The sequence below is a fragment of the Simochromis diagramma genome, unplaced genomic scaffold, assembly GCF_900408965.1.
Source record: "Simochromis diagramma unplaced genomic scaffold, fSimDia1.1 OVJJ01000291.1, whole genome shotgun sequence".
In the NCBI taxonomy this organism is placed as follows: domain Eukaryota; kingdom Metazoa; phylum Chordata; class Actinopteri; order Cichliformes; family Cichlidae; genus Simochromis; species Simochromis diagramma.
The window spans coordinates 281,096-306,833 of NW_024386805.1; the positions used below are offsets into that span (position 1 = coordinate 281,096).

At 43.7% G+C, this 25,738-nt stretch overlaps 1 protein-coding gene and 1 long non-coding RNA gene across 2 annotated transcripts; both read left to right on the forward strand.

Moving 5' to 3' along the window:
• Positions 1 to 1,554: 1,554 nt before the first annotated feature.
• Positions 1,555 to 18,114, forward strand: LOC120730605 (ribonuclease inhibitor-like). The gene is made up of 5 exons (XM_040027026.1): positions 1,555 to 1,786; positions 2,915 to 3,088; positions 3,344 to 3,517; positions 3,694 to 3,867; positions 15,069 to 18,114. The coding sequence occupies exons 1-5, from the start codon at positions 1,674 to 1,676 to the stop codon at positions 15,259 to 15,261; spliced, it is 828 nt and encodes a 275-aa protein (XP_039882960.1). The 5' UTR covers positions 1,555 to 1,673; the 3' UTR covers positions 15,262 to 18,114.
• On the forward strand, positions 10,375 to 14,859 carry LOC120730607. Its single transcript, XR_005695157.1, has 2 exons — positions 10,375 to 11,051; positions 14,086 to 14,859. It is a non-coding gene; the product is annotated as an uncharacterized LOC120730607 (long non-coding RNA).
• Positions 18,115 to 25,738: the final 7,624 nt, after the last annotated feature.

Below are 25,738 nucleotides of genomic sequence, written 5' to 3' on the forward strand. Positions count from 1 at the left end.
CTGCAGTTTGTCATCGTAACCTTAAGTCTAAGCTGAAGAAGAAGTTCCAGTGTGTGTTTGAGGGCATCGCTAAAGCAGGAAACCCAACCCTCCTGAATCAGATCTACACAGAGCTCTACATCACAGAGGGAGGGACTGCAGAGGTCAATGAGGAACATGAGGTCAGACAGATGGAAACAGCATCCAGGAAACCAGACAGACCAGAAACAACAATCAGACAAGAAGACATCTTTAAAGCCTCACCTGGAAGAGACGAACCAATCAGAACAGTGCTGACAAAGGGAGTGGCTGGCATTGGGAAAACAGTCTTAACACAGAAATACAGCCTGGACTGGGCTGAAGACAAAGCCAACCAGGACATCCAGTTCATATTTCCATTCACTTTCAGAGAGCTGAATGTGCTGAAAGAGGAAAAGTTCAGCTTGGTGGGACTTGTTCATCACTTCTTTACTGAAACCAAAGAAGCAGGAATCTGCAGCTTTGAAGACTTCCAGGTTGTGTTCATCTTTGATGGTCTGGATGAGTGTCGACTTCCTCTGGACTTCCACAAAACTACAATCCTAACTGACCCTAGAAAGTCCACCTCAGTGGATGTGCTGCTGATAAACCTCATCAGGGGGAAACTGCTTCCCTCTGCTCGCCTCTGGATAACCACACGACCTGCAGCAGCCAATCAGATCCCTCCTGACTGTGTTGGCATGGTGACAGAGGTCAGAGGGTTCACTGACCCACAGAAGGAGGAGTACTTCAGGAAGAGATTCAGAGATGAGGAGCAGGCCAGCAGCATCATCTCCCACATCAAGACATCACGAAGCCTCCACATCATGTGCCACATCCCAGTCTTCTGCTGGATCACTGCTACAGTTCTGGAGGATGTGCTGGAAACCAGAGGGGGAGGACAGCTGCCCAAGACCCTGACTGAGATGTACATCCACTTCCTGGTGGTTCAGGCCAAAGTGAAGAAGGTCAAGTATGATGGAGGAGCTGAGACAGATCCACACTGGAGTCCAGAGAGCAGGAAGATGATGGAGTCTCTGGGAAAACTGGCTTTTGATCAGCTGCAGAAAGGAAACCTGATCTTCTATGAATCAGACCTGACAGAGTGTGGCATCGATATCAGAGCAGCCTCAGTGTACTCAGGAGTGTTCACACAGATCTTTAAAGAGGAGAGAGGACTGTACCAGGACAAGGTGTTCTGCTTCATCCATCTGAGTGTTCAGGAGTTTCTGGCTGCTCTTCATGTCCATCTGACCTTCAGCAACTCTGGAAAAAATCTTCTTGAACAGAAACAAATAACCTCCAAGAGTTTTAGCTTTTTAAACCAAAAAGAATCTTTTCACCAGTGTGCTGTGAACAAGGCCTTACAGAGTCCAAATGGACACCTGGACTTGTTCCTCCGCTTCCTCCTGGGTCTTTCACTGCAGACCAATCAGAGTCTCCTACGAGGTCTGCTGACACAGACAGGAAGTAGCTCACAGACCAATCAGGAAACAGTCCAGTACATCAAGAAGAAGCTCAGTAAGAATCTGTCTGCAGAGAAAAGCATCAATCTGATCCACTGTCTGAATGAACTGAATGATCGTTCTCTAGTGGAGGAGATCCAACAATACAGGACTTCAGGAAGTCTCTCCACAGGTAAACTGTCTCCTGCTCAGTGCTCAGCTCTGACCTTCATGTTACTGTCATCAGAAGAAGATCTGGATGAGTTTGACTTTAAGAAATACTCTGCTTCAGAGGAGGCTCTTCTGAGAATGCTGCCAGTGGTCAAAGCCTCCAACAAAGCTCTGTAAGTAAACATGAACTCATTGCTTAAAATCTTATAATCGATAAAAATCTTAAAACCATGGGAAATAAATCAGAAATACTGAGTTCAAAGAACAGTTAAAAAACATAAAAATAGTGAATTAAATTATTATCATTCACTCGGTAAATATTTTTCAGTCCAGCAGGTCGTGTCAGTATTTCTGACACATTTTTGTCTATATCTTTTATCAAAGTACAATCCAGGCCCAGCCAATAAGAACATTAGCTCTGATCCTTCAGCCCCTCTGACAGATTTATTATTGTCAGCTTGTTCACGTCTCCAAATCCAGCAGTTTGTTTTTTTTTATCTCACTTTCAGTGCACACTCTCCCTTTTTTATTATAAATCTCTGCTGTGACTGTCCTGTTTTCATCCAGGATGGAGGGAAAACTTGGGCTTCATAATTGAAATTGCCACTCAGGTCCTGTTTCTTGACAGTATTCATATCTAACTGTAAGGCTTCCATAACCAGTGTTCCCACAGAATTACAGTGGGTTCTCTCTGGGTCCTCTACAGTTTCTTTCCACTGTCCACAGACATGCAGTTAGATTACCTGGTGATCTAAACTTCATGCAGGTGTGTGTGTGAGAATGGTTGTCTTTCCCTCTGTGGGCTTAGTGGAAGAGACTGGATGGATCTCTGCTTTGTCTTTGATATATCCTGACAGCAAACATTCTCCATGAAGTCTGCATTTCAGCTCATCTCCTTTATACACACCTTTAACAGGAGGAGTTTTATACAGCTAGTGTTTAAAATCCAGTGTTACTCACAGTTAAATAGCATAACAATTACTGAATTAGTAAGATTTTCTAAAATAATTGTTTTAGTTAATATTGTATGATAGTGTACACAGAATTATTAGCTCAGTAGGCAGAGTGGTCGCCCCATGATCATAAGGTCAGGGGTCGAATCCACCGAACAGCTACCTTGATGGTACCCCTGAGCAAGGTACCATCAAGGTACCAATCGTGTGCACTGGACTGGTAGCACTCATAGTGTCATAGGTTTTTTTTTTTTTTTTTTTTTTAAAAAGGTTTAACATATAAACAAATTTAATTTGATCACATATATTGTTTTTTGTTTTGTTTTGTTTTTTCCCTCTCTCTCTCAGACTGAGCAGCTGTAACGTCTCAGAGGAAGGCTGTGAAAATTTGTTGTCAGTGGTCAGCTCCCAGTCCTGTAGTCTGAGAGAGCTGGACCTGAGTACCAACAGCCTGAAGGCTTCAGCAGTAAAGCTTCTGTCTGCTGCAGTGGAGAGTCCACACGCCAAACTGAATATTCTGAGGTCAGATCAATTTGTATTCTGTTTAGTTCTGTTTGTTTATATGTTTGATATTTGGTTTTGTTTACATCAACTAACAAAAATAATCAATAATTTAACCAGTAAAGGTAAACTTTATCCAGTTATCCTTGTTTCATAGCATTTTTATTCATTTTTAAGTTAAGGTAAACTTATACTAACCTGCTCAGCACAAGACAATAAGCTATTGCACCCTGATTACACTTTAACAACAATCTTTATTCATGTTTTTATCTTCAGACTTAACATCTGTGAACTCTCAGAGGAAAACTGTGAAGCTCTGTCCTCAGTTCTCAGCTCGCAGTCCTCTAGTCTGACAGAGCTGGACCTGAGTATCAGAAAGCTGCAGGATTCAGGAGTGAAGCTTCTGTCTGTTGGACTACAACATTTAAACTGTAAACTGAATACTCTGAGGTCAGATCAGAAAACATTTTGTTGTTAGAATTATTAATTAAAGTTCATATATATGATGTTGTTTCTTAGTATGTTTATGTTTCCTCTAAAAATAGAAAGTCAAGATTTAATGTTGTGAAATGTATTAACAAACTCTACATGAGTATTTCTTGTATAGACTGTCTTGTATTTTTCAGACTGGGTGGCTGTAACCTGTCAGAGAGAAGCTATGAAGCTCTGTCCTCAGTCCTCAGCTCCAAGTCCTCCAGTCTGAGAGAGCTGGACCTGAGTAACTCTGACCTGCAGGATTCAGGAGTGAAGCTTCTGTCCTCTGGACTAAAAAGTTCACAGTGTGCAGTGGAAACTCTCAGGTCAGGATTCAAACTTTTCCACAGATGATCATTTGAAATGTGACTTATATTATTGTATAAACAGGTAACCTTTATACAGCTGTCAAGTGAACTTTTATTTACATTTGAGTGGATAATTGGACTCTCAATTACTTTCAAAAGTAATTGGCGACTACTGATTGGTTTGGTGTTTGTTTTTTATTCACAGTACTTACAGTACATCTCAAAATGAGATGTTTATCTTTTCTTCTACAACACTTGGAGCCACCATATCTTCTTGCTTCATTTATTCATTACAGTTTGATTTAAAGAATATTAGACTCGTAACATAATAAATATATTTATTTCACTTCTTCTTGAGAGAAAGAAAGGGATGACTGGGTGAGCTCCAGTGGTTCATCCCAGCAGAGAGAGCAGCACACTGGGCTGCAAGGATTTTAGGTTTTATTGTTTTACACAAGGTTTAAAAGTGAATGTCCACCATTGAATTGCAGAAAATGTTATTGAGCTAATACTGATGTAGTTGTTATCTTTGGTAAGGAGAGGTTGGAGGAAGGATGAGCACAGTCAGGCCTAAATATGCTCTTAATAATAATAATAATGGATTGCATTTATATAGTGCTTTTCGAGACCCTCAAAGACCCTTTACAATTCCACTATTCATTCACTTTCACATTCACACACTGGTGGAGGCAGCTACAGTTGTAGCCACAGCTGCCTTGGGACAGACTGATCACCATCGGCCCCACTGGCCAACACCAGTAGGCAGTAGGTGAAGTGTCTTGTGTTCCAAGGACACAACGACCAAGACAGAGCTGGGGATCGTACCGGCAACCTCCTGGTTACAAGATGAGCTTCCCGACCCCCTGAACCACGGTCTTATCCTCCAGTTCTGTGTTGATGATAATCACATAACAGGAGAGCAGCTGGGCATCCAGTGGAAGTGTGATGGAAATCAAAATCCTGAATTGGATTCGGTGCGGTCGCGTTACTATTTTTCAACAAACAGACGGTTGAAGCTGTGTTTAGCTTACCGCATCTTATATCAGCTGCACGGAAGTAGCTGTAAGTAATCTGGGTGCTACAGCTTTAAGCAGCTGCATGCACTCCCGCGGACGGCGATCACTTTTGGCACAACACCTGGAGCTAAGGGGGCAAAACAATGGCATGAGTGCTGCTGTTTGACTGAGGAAGAATAAAGTAGTTATGGTAAGCCAATCACATGACCACTTCAAGATGACAAAGCAACAAGGTGACATATACCAGTTTTTAAATTGTGTTGATAGGCCACGTAAAACCAGAGTCATGATAAACAATATATACGCTGCGTTTTTTTCCTCGATAGTTTCGTCACTTTTACTGTCTAAGGACAGCACAGCAAGCACTCTCTGCTTATGAGCAAAAAAAACCAAAATCCTCCCTTTCCTGTTGGTGGAAAAATGCACCATGTCGACCAATCAAAAAAATGATATAGCAACATGACATTTGGTTGTTTAGGAAGAGGGGGAAGTTTTAGGAGTGACGGTGTGAGATGTGAGAGATTTGTGACGTTTAACTTATTTGGGGTGTGTGGATAGTATGTTGTGTTGTGTAGTTAGTGTGTAGGGGAAAAAAAGAACACAAAAAGGAAGAAAAAAAGTTACTGTGGAGTGGATAGTTTTATGTTGTCTGTCAGAACAACGAGGCAGTTGCTGAATGTTAAGTGCCTTGAGGTGACTGTTGTGATTTGGCGCTATATAATGTTACGGTTCGGCGTTGGCAGTGTATTGTTTTAGGCGTTTTGTTTTGACGTGACTGTTATGTGTTTCCTGTTTTACTTTGAAAGTCTGTGTTATCTTAGTGTGTCCAGTTTACGTTTCCCTGTCTCGTCAGTTCTGCGTTGCCCCAGCTGTGTTTCCCTCTTGTTGTCCATTTCCTGATTGCTCCCTCTAGGTATTTAAACCCTGTGTTTCAGTGTGTCATGGTTCGCGATCTCCCCCGTGTTGTAAATAGCTGTAAATAGATTTTTCGATACTTTCGTTTTGGGATTTTGGTGGAGAGCCTTAGTGGTTTTTTTTGTGTGTTTTTTTTTCCTTATTTTTATTTTTCCTGTGTTGCACGCCGGTTGCCTAGGCCGGGGTGTAACAATAAATAGAGTTGAATTGAATGGAATTGTTACAGGTTCTGCCACAAAACCAGCAAATGCAGATTACAGTGTAAACGGTGTCTCCAGGTAGAAACAGCAGTGATACACCTGCTGCTGTCAGACCTGCAGGTATCAGGCTGTGATGTTCTCCTTTATGGTGGACAGAAATTATTTTTTTGGAGTGGCACAAATAATTTGTGGCATCTTATTTTATTTAATGCAGAACAGCTGATTGTTCTGTAAATAGTTTGAAATAGTTATTTTTAAAAAATCAACGTAAAAGGTAAATTGCTACAAATAACAAAATAACTTGGTTGTTTGCAAACCTTGTGTATAGGATTTAAAGGGTGTTCGTCTTGTAACCAGAAGGTTGCCGGTTCGAGCCCCGGCTCGGACAGTCTCGGTCGTTGTGTCCTTGGGCAAGACACTTCACCTACCGCCTACTGGTGTTGGCCAGAGGGGCAGATGGTGCAATATGGCAGCCTCGCTTCTGTCAGTCTGCCCCAGGGCAGCTGTGGCTACAACTGTAGCTGCCTCCACCAGTGTGTGAATGTGAGAGTGAATGAATAGTGGAATTGTAAAGCACTTTGAGGGCCCCGAAAAGCGCTATATAAATGCAATCCATTATTATTATTACTATTATTAAAATTCACCATTTATATTTAGATTTCAAGTTAATGATTTATTAAAAATGTTTGTGGTTGTAACAGTAAAAAATATAACTTTTTCTACTCATATTGTTTTTTGTCTGATTTTAGATCAATTGTGTTAATACAGTTTGTCAAAATGAAAACATAACTATAAATTCAGACACGTGAGGTTGTGCTGAAAAGAATGATACCAAACAAGGCAAAGTAAATAGTTTTTAAAGGTGAAATATAGAGGTCAAATCAAAAGTAGTTAAAAATGGCCAATTATACCCTGGACCCCAGAGGGTTGAACATTTTTTTTAAAGTAACGCAATAGTTACTTTTCAAGTAATTAATTACTTTTAGTAACTGACTTACAATATTCTAACTCTAAGTAACTACGTAGAGTTAACTCTAGTTAGTAGTATAGTTACTAGTTACTAACAAGTAACTAGTAACTATAATTACTTGTTCAAAGTCACTTGCCCAACACTGATCCCAAACCATCTCCACTGGGTTTAGGTCAGGTGACTGTATCATCACTACAGACCAAATAAATCAGCTGAATTTGGAAGTCTGCCTCCATGTTCTTTAACCGGAGCACACCCACCGTACCTGGCCACTCTAAATCAGCTAAACTCCTGGAGACAACACTTTGTCCATTTTATTTAGACACAGCGGCACCTCTGAAGCAAAGTGTTGTCCATTCTTCAAATTTCTATCCCTGGATAAATGAAAATACTCAAAATTTCAGGAGATATTGTGGCAAGTTACAGCGTTTATGGAAGGCTTCCAAGGTTGAGGTCCATCGAGTACATCTCAAGGAATCAATATCCTCACTTAACGACATGATAAAAAAGCTGGAACTGAATATTTTTCAAATCTAATGGCTTCAGAAAAGAACAATCCCAAAGTATTGTTTGATACAATTATGAAAATTGTCTCTCCTGATATTCCTCGTGTACCAGTCTATACTAAATCTGATTGTAATGAATCTTTGAACGAACGTGGAAAAAACAGTTGCAGAACAACTTAACGACTTTCTGGAGAAAAACAGTGTTCTGGACATTTTCCAGTCTGGTTTCTGTAAACTGTCCTCCACTGAGATGGCTTAACTTAAAGTGTGTGGTGACATTCTGATGTCAGCAGACTCTGGAGAGTGCACTGAGTTGGATCTCACCTCTGCTTTTGATACTGTTGATCACAGCATCATGATAAATAGGCTGAAGGACTTGTCCAGAGGCCTGGTAATGAATTTGATTCAGGTGTGCTGACCCAGGGTTAGACCTAAAACCTGCAGGACACCGGCCCTCGAGGCCTGGAGTTCCTCACCCCTGCTCTAGGCCAAATTATCAGATATTACAATAATATTTCTTATCATCTCTACGCTGATGACATTCAGACATTCAAATACTGTTCTTTCAAAGATTCTCAGTTTAATGCATTTTCTTGTTTAAATAATTGTCTGTCAGGAATCAAATAATTGTTAAACTTCAACTTTCTCCAGTTTAATATGGATAAAACAGAAACTTTGATCATTGCTCCTGATCACATGTCTTCAGAAATTAGGCAGCAGATCAGTTTTTAGGCCCTTCCATTAAATCGAGTCTCAGAAACTTAGGTGTTATATTCAACAGTTGAATGTTGCTTCAGAAAGTCTCTAAACAACTGGTTCAAAACTGTTTTTATCATCTAAGAAACATTTCTAAACTCAGACTGGTGTCAAAGGCAGAACTTGAGATGATTCTTCATGCTTTTATCTCTTCTCACTTGGAGTATTGTAATGGTCTTTTTACTTGTCTCAACAAATCGGCTCTGGAGCTTCACACTGTACAGAATGCTGCAGCGAGACTTTTAACTGGCACAAACAAGAGGTCACACATTACTCCAGTTTTGGCTTCTCTTCATTGGTTGCCACTAAATTTTAGGGTTCATTTTAACATTATATTCATAACTTTTAGAGCTGTACATGGTGAAGCTCCTCAGTGCATCGCTGACCTGTTGAAACCTCATGCTTCATCCCGAGCACTTAGGTCTTTAGGTCAGAGGTCACTGTTGGTCCCACAGACTCGGTTCAACACACGTGGGGATTGAGCTTTTCAGGCACCGAGGCTGTGGAACTCCCTGCTGTTATCTTTATGCTGTCTAGACTCCACTGACTCTTTGAAAAAGCAGCTGAAGACATTTCTATACAAACGAGATTATGTGCTATATAAATATATTCTACTTACTTACTTGAATATTCATTTATGAATATTTTTTTATTAAAATATTTATTTTCTTTACTTTATCACCCAATTAAATTATAATTCTGTAAATAAGGGTGATAGTGTGGCCTGTGTAGGTTGTCTTCAGGTTCTCTGCTTCCTCCCACAGTCCAAAAACATGCATGCTGGGTTAACTGGAGTGATTGTGAGCATAAATGCATAAGTGTTTACCTGGCTACATCACCGTGGTTACTGATGCTGAACCTATAACCTGGTCTGGATCAGGTTATATTCAGAGTGTGTGTTTTAAAATTGACTGAAGTGCCTCGTTTTCGCTGAGTCTTTCATTTACAGAAAGCTTTAAGTGTGATATAGATTCAGTCATATCTGACTAATGTCAGTGAATGAGGCCGAGCTGTAAAGTCACATTTCTGCTAATTAGCACACCAGCTAACTAGCACACCGGCTATCTAGCAAACCAGCTAAGTAGCAGACCAGCTGACTAGCGAACCGGCTAACTAGCACACTGGCTAACTAGGACACCAGCCGACTAGCGAATCGGCTAACTAGCATACCAGCTAACTAGCACACCAGCTGACTAGCGAACCGGCTAAATAGCACACCGGCTAACTAGCACGCCAGCTAACTAGCAGACCAGCTAACTGCAGCCACAGGCTGAAGGACTGTCACTACCCGATCCGTACCGGAAACCCGATCGGTACCCCGCATGCGCAAATCTTACGTCACTTCCTCTCTTTGCCAACATTGCGACATTCAATATATTTGAATGATACGGTTAGCGCCCAGTTAGCTCCTAGCATTTCTCAGCACCTCTGCCTCCTTTTCGACTACCAGGACATTTAAACAATGAATAATCCGTATCCGCAACAAATTTTTGCTTTTCTCCTCAACAGAGAGCGTTCCCCAATTGAACAACAGCGCCGTAAAATAAGAAGAATGGTGCCTAATGACAGAGTTAATAATACAGACTTTATAATATGTCACGTGAAGATTCAGCAGCCAGATGAAGTGTTTACTGGCAATTGACAGTGATAGCGGACATTATCATCACTTTTCCAACAATCCTCTCCACACAGACAAGCATAAACACACTCGATTATCACTAAAACAAATTTAACACACGTTTGTAATGACGCTAATTCAGTTTACAATAGGGTTCATTCGCTCAGTCAGCAGGTGGCGGTATCCTCGTACACTGGGGAGTACACTGCCATTAAACGAACAGAAGAAGAAGAAAACCCCTGCACATGCGCGGTACGGATCGGGTAGACCCGATTTGTAGAGAAGGGTCTGGCGGTCTGACTTTGCACATGCGCAGTAAGGATCGGGAGTCCCGATCCGTCACTATCTTTTATTTTTTTTATTTTTGTCTACATTATATTAAATGTTTCATTATCGGAAACATGTTAAGAGATACTTGTTATTCTTAACATCTTAACAGATACTCTGACCTGTAACTATCGTAAAATGCTTCGAACGGAAGTAGACACCTTTCGCGCATGCGGGGTACCGATCGGGTTTCCGGTACGGATCGGGTAGTGACAAGGACGATTAAATGTAGTGGAGATATCAGGGATTACACTGGTGTGTCCGATTCACTCTTTAGCACTCCAGTCACTCTGGTGTATCAGCCAGAGCACCACTGAAGGCCCAGCGTGTGGAATAAGGAGCTTAAGGTTTGGTTTGAGGCACTTTATTCTTTCACTGATTGATTCTTGTGGCTGTGATCACGTGTGTGGTTTCTTACAAAAAGTAAGTACAAAATACAAATACATGACAAATAAGATGAATAGATAAGATACATATCCAGTTATATGCATACGTCAGTATAGCTAACATAACCATATATAAGGTCAAAGATCACAGTACTATAATGCAGTAATGTTAAACACAAAGGTGTATATCTACATAAATCTATCCTATCAGTGATCAGGGTACTGTAGTATACTTCTACTACTTACACTATACAAACTAAACTGCATTAGTGTGACTTTAAGTTACCATCAGTACAGACGAACTGATGGTAGTTGGACAAAATAAAGGCTTTGCAATTACTGTGAAGGGCTTCCGGTTAAAGTAAGATCAGCTGATTACCTCATAACAAATTGTTTGCTATAGAACGCAGCCCCCACTCTTCATTAATATCATGTACTGTAACTTCCAAGTAACCATGGTTACCCAGCCACGCCCAGTAGTCTCCAGAGAGACCAACAGCCGGTGCACGTTGTAACGCTGTGGCTGTCGTAGTCTCTCCTTTTTCTACAGCTCATGTGTTCTTCTTGTGATGGTGCGTCTTGAGGGAGGCTCATACATGTGGTCATTTGTTGATCCTAAGAACGTTCCTCAGACCGACTTCTTCAACAACACTAATTGGCCTGAAGTTTGTAGCTACTCACTTCACTGTGGTGTTTGTTAGCTTGTCTTTCTTTGGTTTATCTTGACTCCTCCCACAAGCTGATCCTACGTAGTCTGCCCAAGTCTCCCACCTCTGTTTGTTTGGGTGGTTTGTTTGCTGCCATCAACAGCGTGTAATGCATTTAAGTGATACTTCAGACATGAAGTACTCCGACGATAAAAAACTCAACTTTGCTTAAAAATAACTTTAGTTGTATCAACACTGCCCTCTGGAATAATTAGACTTTGGTGACAAACTGATGTGATCTCCATGTTTCCTTTGTTGGACTGTGGGCGAGTGTCAGAACTGAATGTACTGAGTAACATGTAGAGTTTAAATATGTGTCCAGTTTTAGAGCTCTAAAGTGCAGCTATCATGTTAGGAATATGTTAGGAATAGACAGGAACACTGACCACACTGAGGTCAAATCTTTCTTTATCCAGTTCATCTGTAGGCTGAGCTCAGTCCATCCATTTAGTGAAATGATGTTTAAAGGTCTCCTTGTTCTGTGAGCGTGCACAGATCCTGAAGCAGAAAGCCTGGGTTAACAGAGAAATGATCATCACTGTGATGATGCTCATCATCTCTGACTGGGATTTGAGGTTTTGTCAAAGCAGCAAAGAAAGCCTGGCTATGTTGGACTGGGTGTGGAAGCAGCTCCCAGTTTGAGTTCAGGAGACAGACATCCTCTCTACTTTGAAGATCAGCTTCAAACTTTCCTTTTTGATAAAGCTTATAGTTCGAGCTGGATCAGGTGACCCTGAACCATCCCTGAGTTATGCTGCGATAGAGATGGATAACAGACGGATTGTTGTTTTGTGTGTCTGCAGTCTGTCAGGCTGTCTGATCACAGAGGAAGGCTGTACTTCTTTGGCCTCCGCTCTGAGCTCCAACCCCTCCCATCTGAGAGAGCTGGACCTGAGCTACAATCATCCAGGTCACTCAGGAATGAAGCAGCTGGAGACTGGACTGAAGGATCCAGGCTGGAGACTGGACACTCTCAGGTATGGAGAGAATGTCTGATAGAGGAGGAAGAGCTGGAAACATTTTCTGTGTCCTTCACTCACTTCCTGTTTGTTTCCTGCAGATGAGACATGAACAATCACACATGCAGGAATATTTTCAGGGACAGACTCACTGGTCTAGCTGGATAGTACATGGATATTTATGTAGGGGGTCTCCAAGGAGTCTGTTTGCAGGAACATTAATGATAACTGATAAGTCATGTTGAGAGTTTCATTAAAAGTAGACCTACAGTTAGGTCCAAAAATATTTGGACAGAGACAACATTTTGTATCTTTAGATACACTTTATTAGGGCACAGGTGTACCTGAGATAGTGGTCACTGTGTACCTAATAAAGTGTCAGCCATGTGTATGTTTCCCATGCTGTATGTCCACAGTCACAGTGACAGTCAGTGACACTGACAGAAGGATGAAACAGGGCTGTGAATGATTTCAGTCTGTGTGTGTGACAAAGAGGCAGACAGGAGCAGCTAGCCTACCTAGCACTAGCTGCTCGCATTGTTAAAAGGGAAGAGAAAACAATATTAGCATTAGCTGCTAATAATTATTCACCCCTAATTAGAATAAGCCGCTAAAAGCAGCCTACTTACCATTAACTCCTCACTTTGTTGTTACCCAACGGAAAAGAGTATTAGTATTTGCTACTATCATTTTTAATAAGTAAGAGAAAACAATGTTATCATTATTGGATAATGCTAACTCACATTAAATTAGCATTAGCTATTTACAGCAGCGTACTTAGAATTAGCCGCTCACATTGTTAAAAAGTAAGGGAAAACAGTATTAGCAGTAGCGCATAATGCTAATTCACGTCAACGTAGTATTAGTTAATAATGGCAGCCTACTTAGCATTAACTGCTCACTAATATAATGCTAATTTGCATCAAATTAGCATTAGCTGCTCAAGTTGTTATAAGGAAAAAGAGAAAACGATATTAGCATTAGCTGGTAATAATATTCACCCCAATTAGAATTAGCCGCTAATGGCAGCATACTTAGCATTAACTCCTCACATCGTTATCATGCAAATGAGGCTAACTTGCATTAATTAGACTGCTGTTATTAGCTAATGCTATTTAGCAGTAGCTGCTCACATTGTTAAAAGCAAAGGAAAACGATATGAGCATTAGGTTCTAATGCGTATTTGCCTTAAATTAGACGTAGGTGCTAATGGCGGCCTACTTAGCATTAGCAGCTCAGACGTTGTAATGCTAGGAAAAAGAGTGTTGATCCGATTCACTCTTTAGCACTCCAGTCACTCTGTTGTATCAGCCAGAGCACCATTGAAGGCCCAGCGTGTGGAATAAGGAGCTTAAGGTTTGGTTTGAGGCACTTTATTCTTTCACTGATTGATTCTTGTGGCTGTGATCACGTGTGTGGTTTCTTACAAAAAGTAAGTACAAAATACAAATACATGACAAATAAGATGAATAGATAAGATACATATCCAGTTATATGCAAACGTCAGTTATAGCTAACATAACCATATCTAAGGTTCAAAGATCACAGTACTATAATGACAGTAATGTTAAACACAAGGTGCATATCTACATAAATCTAACCTATCAGTGATCAGGGTACTGTTAGTATTCTTCTACTACTTACACTATACAAACTAAACCGCATTAGTGTGACTTTAAGTTACCATCAGTACAGACGAACTGATGGTAGTTGGACAAAATAAAGGCATTGCAATTATTGTGAAGGGCTTCCGGTTAAAGTAAGATCAGCTGATTACCTCATAACAAATTGTTTGCTATAGAATGCAGCTCCCACTCTGCATTAATATCATGTACTGTAACTCCCGGGTCTACAGAGAGACCAACAGCTGGTGCAGGTTGTAACGCTCCTTTTTCTACAGCTCATGTGTTCTTCTTGTGATGGTGCGTCTTGAGGGAGGCTCATACATGCCGTCATTTGTTGATCCTAAGAACGTTCCTCAGACCGACTTCTTCAACAACACTAATCGGCCTGAAGTTTGTAGCTACTCACTTCACTGTGGCGTTTGTTAGCTTGTCTTTCTTTGGTTTATCTTGACTCCTCCCACAAGCTGATCCTACGTAGTCTGCCCAAGCCTCCCACCGCTGTTTGTGTGGGTGGTTTGTTTGCTGCCATCAACGGCGTGTAATGCATTTAAGTGATACTTCAGACATGAAGTACTCTGACAATAAAAAACTCAACTTTGCTTAAAAATACCTTTAGTTGTATCAACACTGCCCTCTGGAATAATTAGACTTTGGTGACAAACTGATGTGATCTCCATGTTTCCTTTGTTGGACTGTGGGCGAGTGTCAGAACTGAATGTACTGAGTAACATGTAGAGTTTAAATATGTTCCAGTTTTAGAGCTCTAAAGTGCAGCTATCATGTTAGGAATATGTTAGGAATAGACAGGAACACTGAGCACACTGAGGTCAAATCTTTCTTTAGCCAGTTCATCTGTAGGCCGAGCTCAGTCCATCCATTTAGTGAAATGATGTTTAAAGGTCTCCTTGTTCTGTGAGCGTGCACAGATCCTGAAGCAGAAAGCCTGGGTTAACAGAGAAATGATCATCACTGTGATGATGCTCATCATCTCTGACTGGGATTTGAGGTTTTGTCAAAGCAGCAAAGAAAGCCTGGCTATGTTGGACTGGGTGTGGAAGCAGCTCCCAGTTTGAGTTCAGGAGACAGACACCCTCTCTACTTTGAAGATCAGCTTCAAACTTTCCTTTTTGATAAAGCTTATAGTTCGAGCTGGATCAGGTGACCCTGAACCATCCCTTAGTTATGCTGCCATAGAGATGGATAACAGACGGATTGTTGTTTTGTGTGTCTGCAGTCTGTCAGGCTGTCTGATCACAGAGGAAGGCTGTACTTCTCTGGCCTCAGCTCTGAGCTCCAACCCCTCCCATCTGAGAGAGCTGGACCTGAGCTACAATCATCCAGGTGACTCAGGAATGAAGCAGCTGGAGACTGGACTGAAGGATCCAGGCTGGAGACTGGACACTCTCAGGTATGGAGAGAATGTCTGATAGAGGAGGAAGAGCTGGAAACATTTTCTGTGTCCTTCACTCACTTCCTGTTTGTTTCCTGCAGATGAGACATGAACAATCACACATGCAGGAATATTTTCAGGGACAGACACACTAGTCTAGCTGGATAGTACATGGATATTTATGTAGGGGGTCTCCAAGGAGTCTGTTTGCAGGAACATTAATGATAACTGATAAGTCATGTTGAGAGTTTCATTAAAAGTAGACCTACAGTTAGGTCCATAAATATTTGGACAGAGACAACATTTTGTAACTTTAGATACACTTTATTAGGTCACAGGTGATACCTGAGATAGTGGCCACTGTGTACCTAATAAAGTGTCAGCCATGTGTATGTTTCCCATGCTGTATGTCCACAGTCACAGTGACAGTCAGTGACACTGACAGAAGGATGAAACAGGGCTGTGAATGATTTCAGTCTGTGTGTGTGACAAAGAGGCAGACAGGAGCAGCTAGCCTACCTAGCACTAGCTGCTCGCATTGTTAAAAGGGAAGAGAAAACAATATTAGCATTAGCTGCTAATAATTATTCACCCCTAATTAGAATAAGCCGCTAAAAGCAGCCTACTTACCATTAACTCCTCACTTTGTTGTTACCCAACGGAAAAGAGTATTAGTATTTGCTACTATCATTTTTAATAAGTAAGAGAAAACAATGTTATCATTATTGGATAATGCTAACTCACATTAAATTAGCATTAGCTATTTACAGCAGCGTACTTAGAATTAGCCACTCACATTGTTAAAAAGTAAGGGAAAACAGTATTAGCAGTAGCGCATAATGCTAATTCACGTCAACGTAGTATTAGTTAATAATGGCAGCCTACTTAGCATTAACTGCTCACTAATATAATGCTAATTTGCATCAAATTAGCATTAGCTGCTCAAGTTGTTATAAGGAAAAAGAGAAAACGATATTAGCATTAGCTGGTAATAATTATTCACCCCTAATTAGAATTAGCCGCTAATGGCAGCATACTTAGCATTAACTCCTCACATCGTTATAATGCAAATGAGGCTAACTTGCATTAAATTAGACTGCTGTTATTAGCTAATGCTATTTAGCAGTAGCTGCTCACATTGTTATAAAGCAAAGGAAAACGATATAAGCATTAGGTTCTAATGCGTATTTGCCTTAAATTAGACGTAGGTGCTAATGGCGGCCTACTTAGCATTAGCAGCTCAGACGTTGTAATGCTAGGAAAAAGAGTGTTAGCATTAGCCGTTCACATTGTTATAAAGTTAAGGGAAATAGTGTTAGCATTAGCTACTCACATTGTTAAAAAGTAAGCGTTGGACTGGAAAAGTTAAGAACTAAAGATTTAGGAGTGTTTCTCGATAGCTCTTTCTCATTTGAGAAACAAATGAATTCTGTTATTAAAACCAGCTGTAAGGTTTATATTGTTGATTGTCATTTATGCTTAGAAATATTTACTCATACATGCTTAGAGTCGTATAATCGATTGCATGATGATAGAGGTTTGATCCTCAGTAGTCTGTAAAGACTCTGTGTGCCTTCTAGAGTGCTCTGGCATGCACACACCACTTGGGGCCATGAGAGAGGTCGTACCCTCTCTTACTGATTTATGGTGTAGGACAGGGGTCTCAAACTCAATTTAGCTGGGGGCCGCTGCAGGCAGAGTCTGGGTGAGGCTGGGCCGCATTAGGTTTTCCACAAGAAAGGCATGGTTAAAAAATTCCAATCTTCTCAAATCTCTTTATTTTTATTTTTTAACACAAAATATGAAAAATAAATAAACAAATTAAGAATTAATAAGAAAATAAATCAATCTGTAATACATAAATAAAATAATAATAAGATATTTTTAGTCAGTGAACTTGTGTGTTTTTTTCAGTCTTCTATATCTGCTGTATTTAGATTGAAATGTCTGTATTAACAGTTCTATAACCTTCTTCTGAACATGAATGGAACACTGTAGAAAATGAACTGTTCTTCTGAACATGGCTTCTCTTGCCTACTCCTTGCTGCTAGAGACCTGGCAGCGTTTCCTCTCGCATAGCCGAGCCAGATTTGGCCTGAGGGAGGAAGCAGTTGCGACCCTCAGTATGTCTTGAAGATGATCATCCGTAAGTCTGGACCTGTACTTGGACTTATTGAAGTTCAAAGTGGAGAAGAGCTTTTGGCACAAGTATGTGCTACCAAAAAGGCACATGGTCCGCTTGAACATTCGGGAAAGCCGAGGGAAACTAGGGCTCAAGTCTCTCAAAAATTGTCCAAGCTTGTCTGCTTTTCCACTCACCTCCCTGAACTTTGCTTTGAGTTCAGAGTTGCACTGCAGCTCAATGAGCTCCATTTGAAGCACAGAAGGGGCATCTTGCACATCAAAGGAGAAGGGGTCCGCAAAAATGTGAAAGGTGGCTCTGTGTGTCTTGAAGTCAGCAAATCTGTGATCAAATTCCTCCTGTAGCCTCAAAATGACATCAACATACTTGTCAGCACTGAATGGTGTGCCTGCATCCACGAGTGCCTTGCATGCTGGGAAATGGCAAAGGTTTGTCTGAGAGAGCTGAGCTTTCCAGAGCGCCAGTTTTGTGGAGAATGCTCTCACGTTGTCATAGGCAGCACTGACAAGTTGCCCCTGGCCTTGTAACGTCTTGTTCAGTACATTAAGCTCATGTGTCATATCAACAAGAAAAGCTGAGTCCATGAGCCATTTGGGATCAGTTAGCACAGGAACACTAACTCCATCCTTCTCCATGAAGGCTTCACTTCTGCTCTCAACTCAAAAAGTCTCTTTAATACATTTCCCCTGCTGAGCCAACGTACCTCAGTGAAGTCGAGCACATCCCCATATTCTGACTCCATTTCCTCTAAAAAAGCACAGAACCTTCGGTGCTTTAAGCCCCTGGATCTGATTTGGTTGATGCATTTCACAACAATAGACATCACATTGTCAAACTTCAGGCATTTGCTGCAAAGGACCTGCTGATGGATGATGCAGTGCAGAGCAATGGCCTCCTCCACGCCTTCCTCTTCCAGTTTGTTTTGTGCCACCAGTCCATTTTTCCTCCCTGTCATTGATGGCGCTCCATCTGTTGTTATTCCAACAAACCTCTTCCATGGCAAACCAACATTCTCAATGGCATCACACAGCTTGTAAATATCTGCTGAGCGGTGGTCTGGCCATGCATTGGAATTACTGTGAGCAGCTCCTCCATCACTTCAAAACTGTCATCAACACCACGGACATACATTGGGAGCTGGGCAGTGTCGGTGATGTCTGTGGTCTCATCAAGAGCGACTGAGTATACACTGAAACATTTGGCTTTCTCACACAGTTGGTCATAAATGTCACTTGACAGGTCAGAAATGCGATCTGCTGCGGTGTTGGCAGAAAGGCTGATGTTGCTAAACTGACCTTTCTTTCCCGGACAGACTATATTTGCAGCCTGCAATATGCACTTTTAGACAAATCCACCTTCTGTGAATGGCTTCCCCTGCTTTAGCAATCATCTCACTAACCACGTGGCTCCGACTGCTGCATTATTCTCTTTGGTTGCTTTCTTGGAGAAATCTTGCTGCCTCAGTAGATCTGTTTTAAGACTGGCAACCCGGTTCGCTCTCTCGTCTCCCTGGTATTTTGCATCCAGCCTCAGCATGTCTAGTTGTGTAATGACGTTTCAAATTGTATTCCTTGTGCAGCGCAACTTTCTCTGTGCAAATAAGACAGGTCGGGGTGCCCCTGTGCTCAACAAAGAAATATTGCATTTCCCACTTTTCCTGAAATTGTCGGTGCTCATCACCAACCTTTCTCTTCACCGCAGGCTTTGAAAAAGACATGTTTGGGGCTATGTGACATTTATAATTCTACTTGGTGTCACTGTCGCATTGAAGTTTCAATCAAGCGTTTAGCCGACGGACGGGGAACGTCTCAACGCGTAGAGAACGTCATTTCTGCTTCTTTTTCTTGCAACCGTAGCACGGCGATCGGCAGATAAAAAGCCGGTAGCAGTCTCCTTTGTTTTTACGCTCGATGTTCATGTCTTTCATGACGACACGAACACCGTGGCGTTTGCAGATGGTAGAAAGTGCAGGGATAGCGAGCGCAAAAAGGCGACTGCTCACGGCGCCGGGCTGTTGTTACAGGAGAAAGAAGCGGAAATGACACCGTGACATATAACAACTAACATCAGCTGTTTCTGATGTTAGTTGTTTTGACTGCTTTTACATTATATTGAAATATATGTAATGTTCATGTTTGCTGCAATGCAAACGCAGTGATGCAAATAAAAACATCGAGCCACAAATTACGGTGCGACCCTATAATTAGTCCGGTTACCGGGGACTGTTGTTGCCGATGAACAGGTGTCGCTATGTGACTGCAGACTAAATTGGCTGCATTGAGTTCATGACTTTTCTTTTATCCGCCGCCTACGCATCACTGTGAGAGAGAATCCAGACTAATGATGAAGGAACTGAGCTCACAGTCAATTGCAGTCAGTGAACACTCAGTTTATTTTGGGCCAGAAATGCTCACTCTGTGTGTACATCACTGTCAGCAATAGACTCCGGCTGTGTGGACAGGACACATGTGACAGCCATCCCTGTTGGTTTGTGACTGAAGAGGAAAGAAGTTAACAAAGGAATCATTAGAAGAGATTTCAAACATCAACTGATGTGAATCCATGAATCTGAAAACGTGTTTGGGAGTGAAAGAGACAGACATGTACAGACTGAACTATCTGTTCAACAGTCAAGTGTTTCTGTAACAGGAGACACTCTTACACTCCACTCAGCACCAGGGACACTGAGCCAACCACGAGACCAGAACCATAAACCAGGATAAAGAGTTTGAGTGATAGTGGGGTTGAAGGTGTGGAGGGTGATCAGAGTGTCAGAGGAGACGTCTGTAAAGGACAGAGTGCCAGCAGGACATCCCACAACACTGCTGCTCTGTTAGAGACAGAGGAGGAGGAGAGGAGGAGGAGGGAGGAAGGGAGTTAGTCTTTATTGTGCCAGACAAACGAGGACCATCATCAGAGCAACAGACTGCACAGACTGGATCATTGTGTCCAAACAAACAGCACAGTCTCTGCGCCTTTCCTCTGATGCTTCTGTAACTCACTGATATAAAACGTTTCCTCTCACACTCACCTCCCAGAGACAGCGACCAGTCAGAACCATTTCTACACAGCAGCTGTTAAACAAACATCAAATCTGTCTGGATGATCAGGATATGACTGAACCTCCTCCACACGTGTCACTTCCTGTTGTTGTCAGACAGTTGGAGCTTGTGTGTACTGTGTGTGTGTCGATTGTGAGTTGACAGGAATCTGAGGAGAGAACAAACACAATGCCAGCGCAGTTATTGATCCATCATCTGTTCATTGATTGACACTTTGGATGATGACTCCTGACATGATGAAGATGGTTGAATGTGTGCTGCTTTGTTTTCAGAATCCCATTAAAAACACACTTACACTTCCTCAGACCTGGTCTCAACCATCGACTCCAGCAGGCTCCACCCTGAAGAGGAAGGAGGGGGGTCAGAGCAGCAGCACAGTCAGCAGCACACATGGACATTAACATGGCTCTCACACACACCACGTTACACACATGAGCTCAAAGCTCGGCTCCACTTTTTTATTCAAAGAAATCTACATTTATTATATCACATTTAAAAACAGCTTGAGCCAAGTGCTGCACAGAGTAGAGAGAAAATAGGAAACAACACAGTAATGACTATAAAGACTGGTCAGGATTGAAAAGCTACAGAGTACAAATGTGTTTCCAACCGGCTGTTTAAAAATGTCCAGTGTTGGTGACGACCTGATGTGAAGGGCGACTGTTCCAGAGTTTGGCTGCAGCCATCGATAAAGCTCACCCTTTTTTTACGTCTAGTGCTGGTCAGAAGCTGCTTATCTGCAGACCTGAGGGCTCCACTGGATTGTTTTGTTAAAGAGAGATAAGATGGAGCCAATCCATTCACAGATTTAAAGACAACCAGATCTGGAAGTGGATTCTAACCACGTACTGGTAACCAGTGGAAGAAGCTGGTGATGGGTCGTCTAGCACAGACCCACCGCGGAACAGACAATTGAGGAGGGAGAGAACTGTGACAAGCGCCGTTCCTTCACTTGACCTCAGTCGCTCTCGTCTGCTCCCTCGTAACACTGCTGCTTATTGAGCTTACATGAATATGCACAAGTTCATTAACATATGACGTCTTACACAGGTATGAACAAAGAGGTACCAGTCTGTGCATAGTGGTGTTTGTGTGGTGTGTGTCTGTGTGTGTGGTGTGTGTGTGGTGGTGCGTGCGTAGAGTGTGTGTGTGGTGTGCGTGTGTGGTGTGTTATGTGTGATGTATTGTGATGGGTGTGTGTGGTGTGGTGTGTGTGTGTGTCTGTGTGTGTGTGAGAGTGTGTGTGTGATGTGTGTGTGTGTGTGAGAAGGTGTGTGTGTGTGTGATGTGTGTGTGCTGCGTGGTGTGTGTGTGTGTGTGTGAGTGTGGTGGTGTGTCTGTGGGTGCGTGTGTGTGGGTGTGAGTGTGGTGGTGTGGTCTGTGTGGTGTGCGGTTTGCGTGTGTGGCGTGTGTTGTGTGTGGTGTGGTTGTGGTGTGTGTCTTGTGGTGGTCTGTGTGAGTGTGTGTGTGTGTGTGTGTGAGTGTGTGTGTGTCTGTGTGTGTGTGGGTGTGGGTGCGTGAGTGTGTGTGTGTGTGCGAGTGTGTGTGTGTGCGGGTGTGTGCGAGTGTGTGTGTGTGCGGGTGTGTGGTGTGTGTGTGTGTGGTGTGGTGTGGTGTGTGTGTGGAGTGTGTGGTGTGGGTGTGTGGTGTGCGTGTGCGTGCGGTCGTCGATGTGTGTGGTGGTGTGTGTGTGTGTGTTGTGTGTGTGGGTGTGGTGTGTGTGTGTGGTGTTGTGTGTGTGTTGTGTCTGTGTTGTTGTGTCGGTCGGGTTGTGTGTGGTGGTGTGGGTGTTGTGTGTGTGTGTGGGGTGGGGTGTGTGGTGTAGTGTGTGGTGTGCGCGTGTGGGTGTGTGTGTGTGTGTTGGTGTGTGGGTGTGTGGGTGTGTGTGGTGTGTGTGTGTGTGTGTGGTCTGTGTGTGTGGTGTGTGGTGTGTGTCTGTGTGTGGTGTGTGTCTGGTGTGTGTGTGTGTGGTGTCTGGTGTCTGTGTGTCTGTGGTGTGGGGTGTGTGTGTGCTGCTGTGTGTGTGTGCGTGTGTGTGTGTGTTGCGGTGTCTGTGTGCGGTGTCTGGTAGCGCGTGTGCGTGCGTGTGTGTGGGGGTGTGTGGTGTGTCTGTGGGTGGTGGTGTGAGGGGTGGTGTGTGTGTCTGTTGGGTGTGTGTGTGGGGGCTGTGTGGTCTGTGGGTGAGGCGCGTGAGTGGTGTGTGGCGCGGTAGCTGCGCAGCGTGTGCGGTGCGTCGCGTGAGGTGCGCTGTGGATCGTGCCGGGCTTGGCGGGTCTGGTGCTGTGGCATGTGTGTGATTGATGTGTGTTGGCGGACGGGTGGTGGAGCGTAGCGCGCGCGTAGTGTTGTGTGTGTGCGTGCGTGTGCCCCGTCTGTGCTGTGTGCGTGTGGTGTGGACTGTGTGTGTGTGCGTTGGCGTAGCGGTGGCGGCGCGTGGGCCGCGTGCGTGCGTGTGTCGTCTTGGCCTGTTGTGGCGTGTGATGTGGACTGACCTGTGTGTGGTGTGTGTGTGTCTGTGGGTGTGTCGTGTGTCGTGTAGCTGTCTGTGGTGTGGGTCCTGAGGAGTGTGTGTGTGTTCTTGTGTCTGTGTTTGTGGGTGTCTGTGTCTGTCCTGTGTCGGTCTGTGGGAGTGTGAAGTGTGGATCCTGTTCGTGTGTGGGTGTTGTGTGTCTGTCTGTGTGTGTGATGTCTGTGTATCTGTGTGGTGGTGCGCGCGCGTGTGTGCGCAGGTCGTCACGTGTGTAGCGGGGGTGCGTGGTGTGTGAGTGTGGTGTGCCTGTGCTGTGGTGGTGTGGTGGACGTGTGTGTGCTGGTACTGATGTGTGTGGTGTGTTGGTCTGTGGGTGTGTGGTCGTGTGTCTGGTGTGTGTGGTGTTAGGGTCGTGCGTGTGACGTCGTTAGTGATGTTGTGTGTGATGGTGTCTGTGTGGGTGGTGGTTTGTGCTGTGTGTTGGGGGTGTGTGTCTGTGTGTGTGTCTGTGTGTGTGTGTGTCATAGTGTGTGTGTCTGGTCTAGTGTGGTGTGTGTGTTGTTTGTGTTGTGTGTGATGTGTGGGTCGGGTGTTCCGTGTTGTGTGTGTCTGGGTGTGTCTTGTGGGTCTGTGTCGCTGTGTCTGGTGTGTGTGTGGTGGTGTGTGTCGTGTGTCCGTGTGTGTCCAAACGGTGACCCTGTGACCCCTCAAAGCTGGGTGCTAAGAGTCCAGCGGTCCCCCTACAAAGGGCTCTTACTTAACCAGGACACAGAGCAGGGTGTCCTCCTACACCAGGGGTCTCAAACTCGCGGCCCGCGGGCCAGTTGTGGCCCGCAGGACGATAGTATTTTGGCCCACCTTAATATGAAAATGTAATGTTTAGGTGGATAATGTATGCACTTACAGTGTTGTGGGCGGAGCTGAATATAGCCACCATCGGGGTGGGATATGGATCTCAGGTGGGACCACCAACGGGCTTGATTGCAAGCAGGGAACATTTCTCATGAGTCCAGTTCCAGCAGCGTTGCCCTGGAGTGTTTCGTTCTTTCTGTGCCTGGCTGGCTTCCTCCTTTCTATTGGGCAAAACGCCGACAATTCGCGCGGCCACGCGCGGCGTCACAAACACTTTCACAAAAAATTTGTTTTTATTTAAAGTTGCTTGCCGCGGGACATGATACGTATAGAGATTTATAACCCAAGATATAATAACCCCGTATTACCGGGACAATCGCACACATCACCTGTATACAAGAACAGGTAATGTGCATTATGCGGACATCGGTTGTTTTACACAACCCTGAACAATGGCCAAAACACGCGACGAAGCACAGTTTAAACTGAGGCCACAGCTACGCGGAGCGACCTGGAAATCGAGCCAGCGGCGCGAGAATTAAGATTAACGAATCGATGGTTCGCAAATGGGAGGAAGCTAAGAAACAAGCTCGGGCCAGGCAGTCAGAAGACGCAGCTGAGTTTCCGCCGGACCATAAGGCGAGGTGGCTCGAGTTTGGAGGAAAGACTCGAGCGTGGGATCATCGAGCAAAGAACGAGCGGGAGAAGTGTTTCGACGGTCACAATTCGGCGTAAAAGCAGTTTCACGTTTCACTTTTTATGGAAAACGGTGCCATTTTTCCATCCGGACCAAGACTAACGGTAGCGGCAGCACTTCCAGCGGATTATAAGGAAAAAGCGGTCATCTTCCGCGTCCTACTTGCAGCAAACAATCGGCGACAAAAACATCCAGCCCAGCCACATAACAAACATGGAGACGAGGTCCCGCTCACTTTTGACATCCCGGGTGAGTCACACGTGTGGAGAGAGAAGGGGACCAGAACCTAGGCGATACGCCAACGGGTATGAAACTAGTCTTTCGGTTTTATAGATTGTGTGCTTGGCTGCCATGCTAATGGCAAAAACTGCCGGCCTATGGTGATTTTTTAAAGCGAAAAAAAGACTGTTGCCTAAAGAGAGATGTTTCCCAGCAGGAATACATATACAGAAGACCAAATGAAAAGAGGCTGAGCGATGACTGAGGAAGATAAAGATCGAGTGAGAGACTGGCGGGAGTAGAGGTGATGTAAGGAGACCAGGTGGTTTTGTTCCACGCATCACCATCGCTGTTGATCTGTGAGACTCTATGCGTGCCCATGCTCACAGCCGATGTGAAAAAACTAGTGAAGCAAATGAACTGTGAGCTTGCTGTCATTCTGGGAGCCTGACAAAGGAACTCCAACCGCTGGACATCGGTGTGAACCGCCCGTTCAAAGTAAGGCTCGAGCGGCCCTGGGAGCGATGGATGACCGGTGGGAGACCACAGTTTCACTAAGAGTGGAAGGCAGTGCCGGCGAGTTACGCCACAATTGCCAATGGATTGTAGATGCTTGGGCTAACATGTTGCTGGCATGTTGTTTCGAGCTTTCGCAAAAGCCGGCATCGTTCCGAGGAGCCGCACGGCACGGAAAGTGACTCTGACGGTGAAGACAGTGTGAACCTGGCAGTTTGATGGAGATTTAGCGGCAGCTGTTCAATTCAGACACAGAGGATGAGGACTCCATGGGTTTGATTGATGATAAAAAATGTGAGTACCAAACTTTGTTTTGTCCTGCTTTATTTTTAAATATGCACACTTGTATGCTTGTGTTTGTTGAGATGAAGACTACCGTGCATAAGGTACCGAGTCAGGTTGTGCTCCCGCTTTATTTTAAATACGCATACGGTACTTGTATGCGGCCCTATGGGTCCAAGTGCGCCTTATTGTGTGTTAAATACAGTAAGGGCACACATAACTGAGACTGCGCCTTTTAGGCACGTGGCGCCTATGGTCGTGAAATACGGGAAC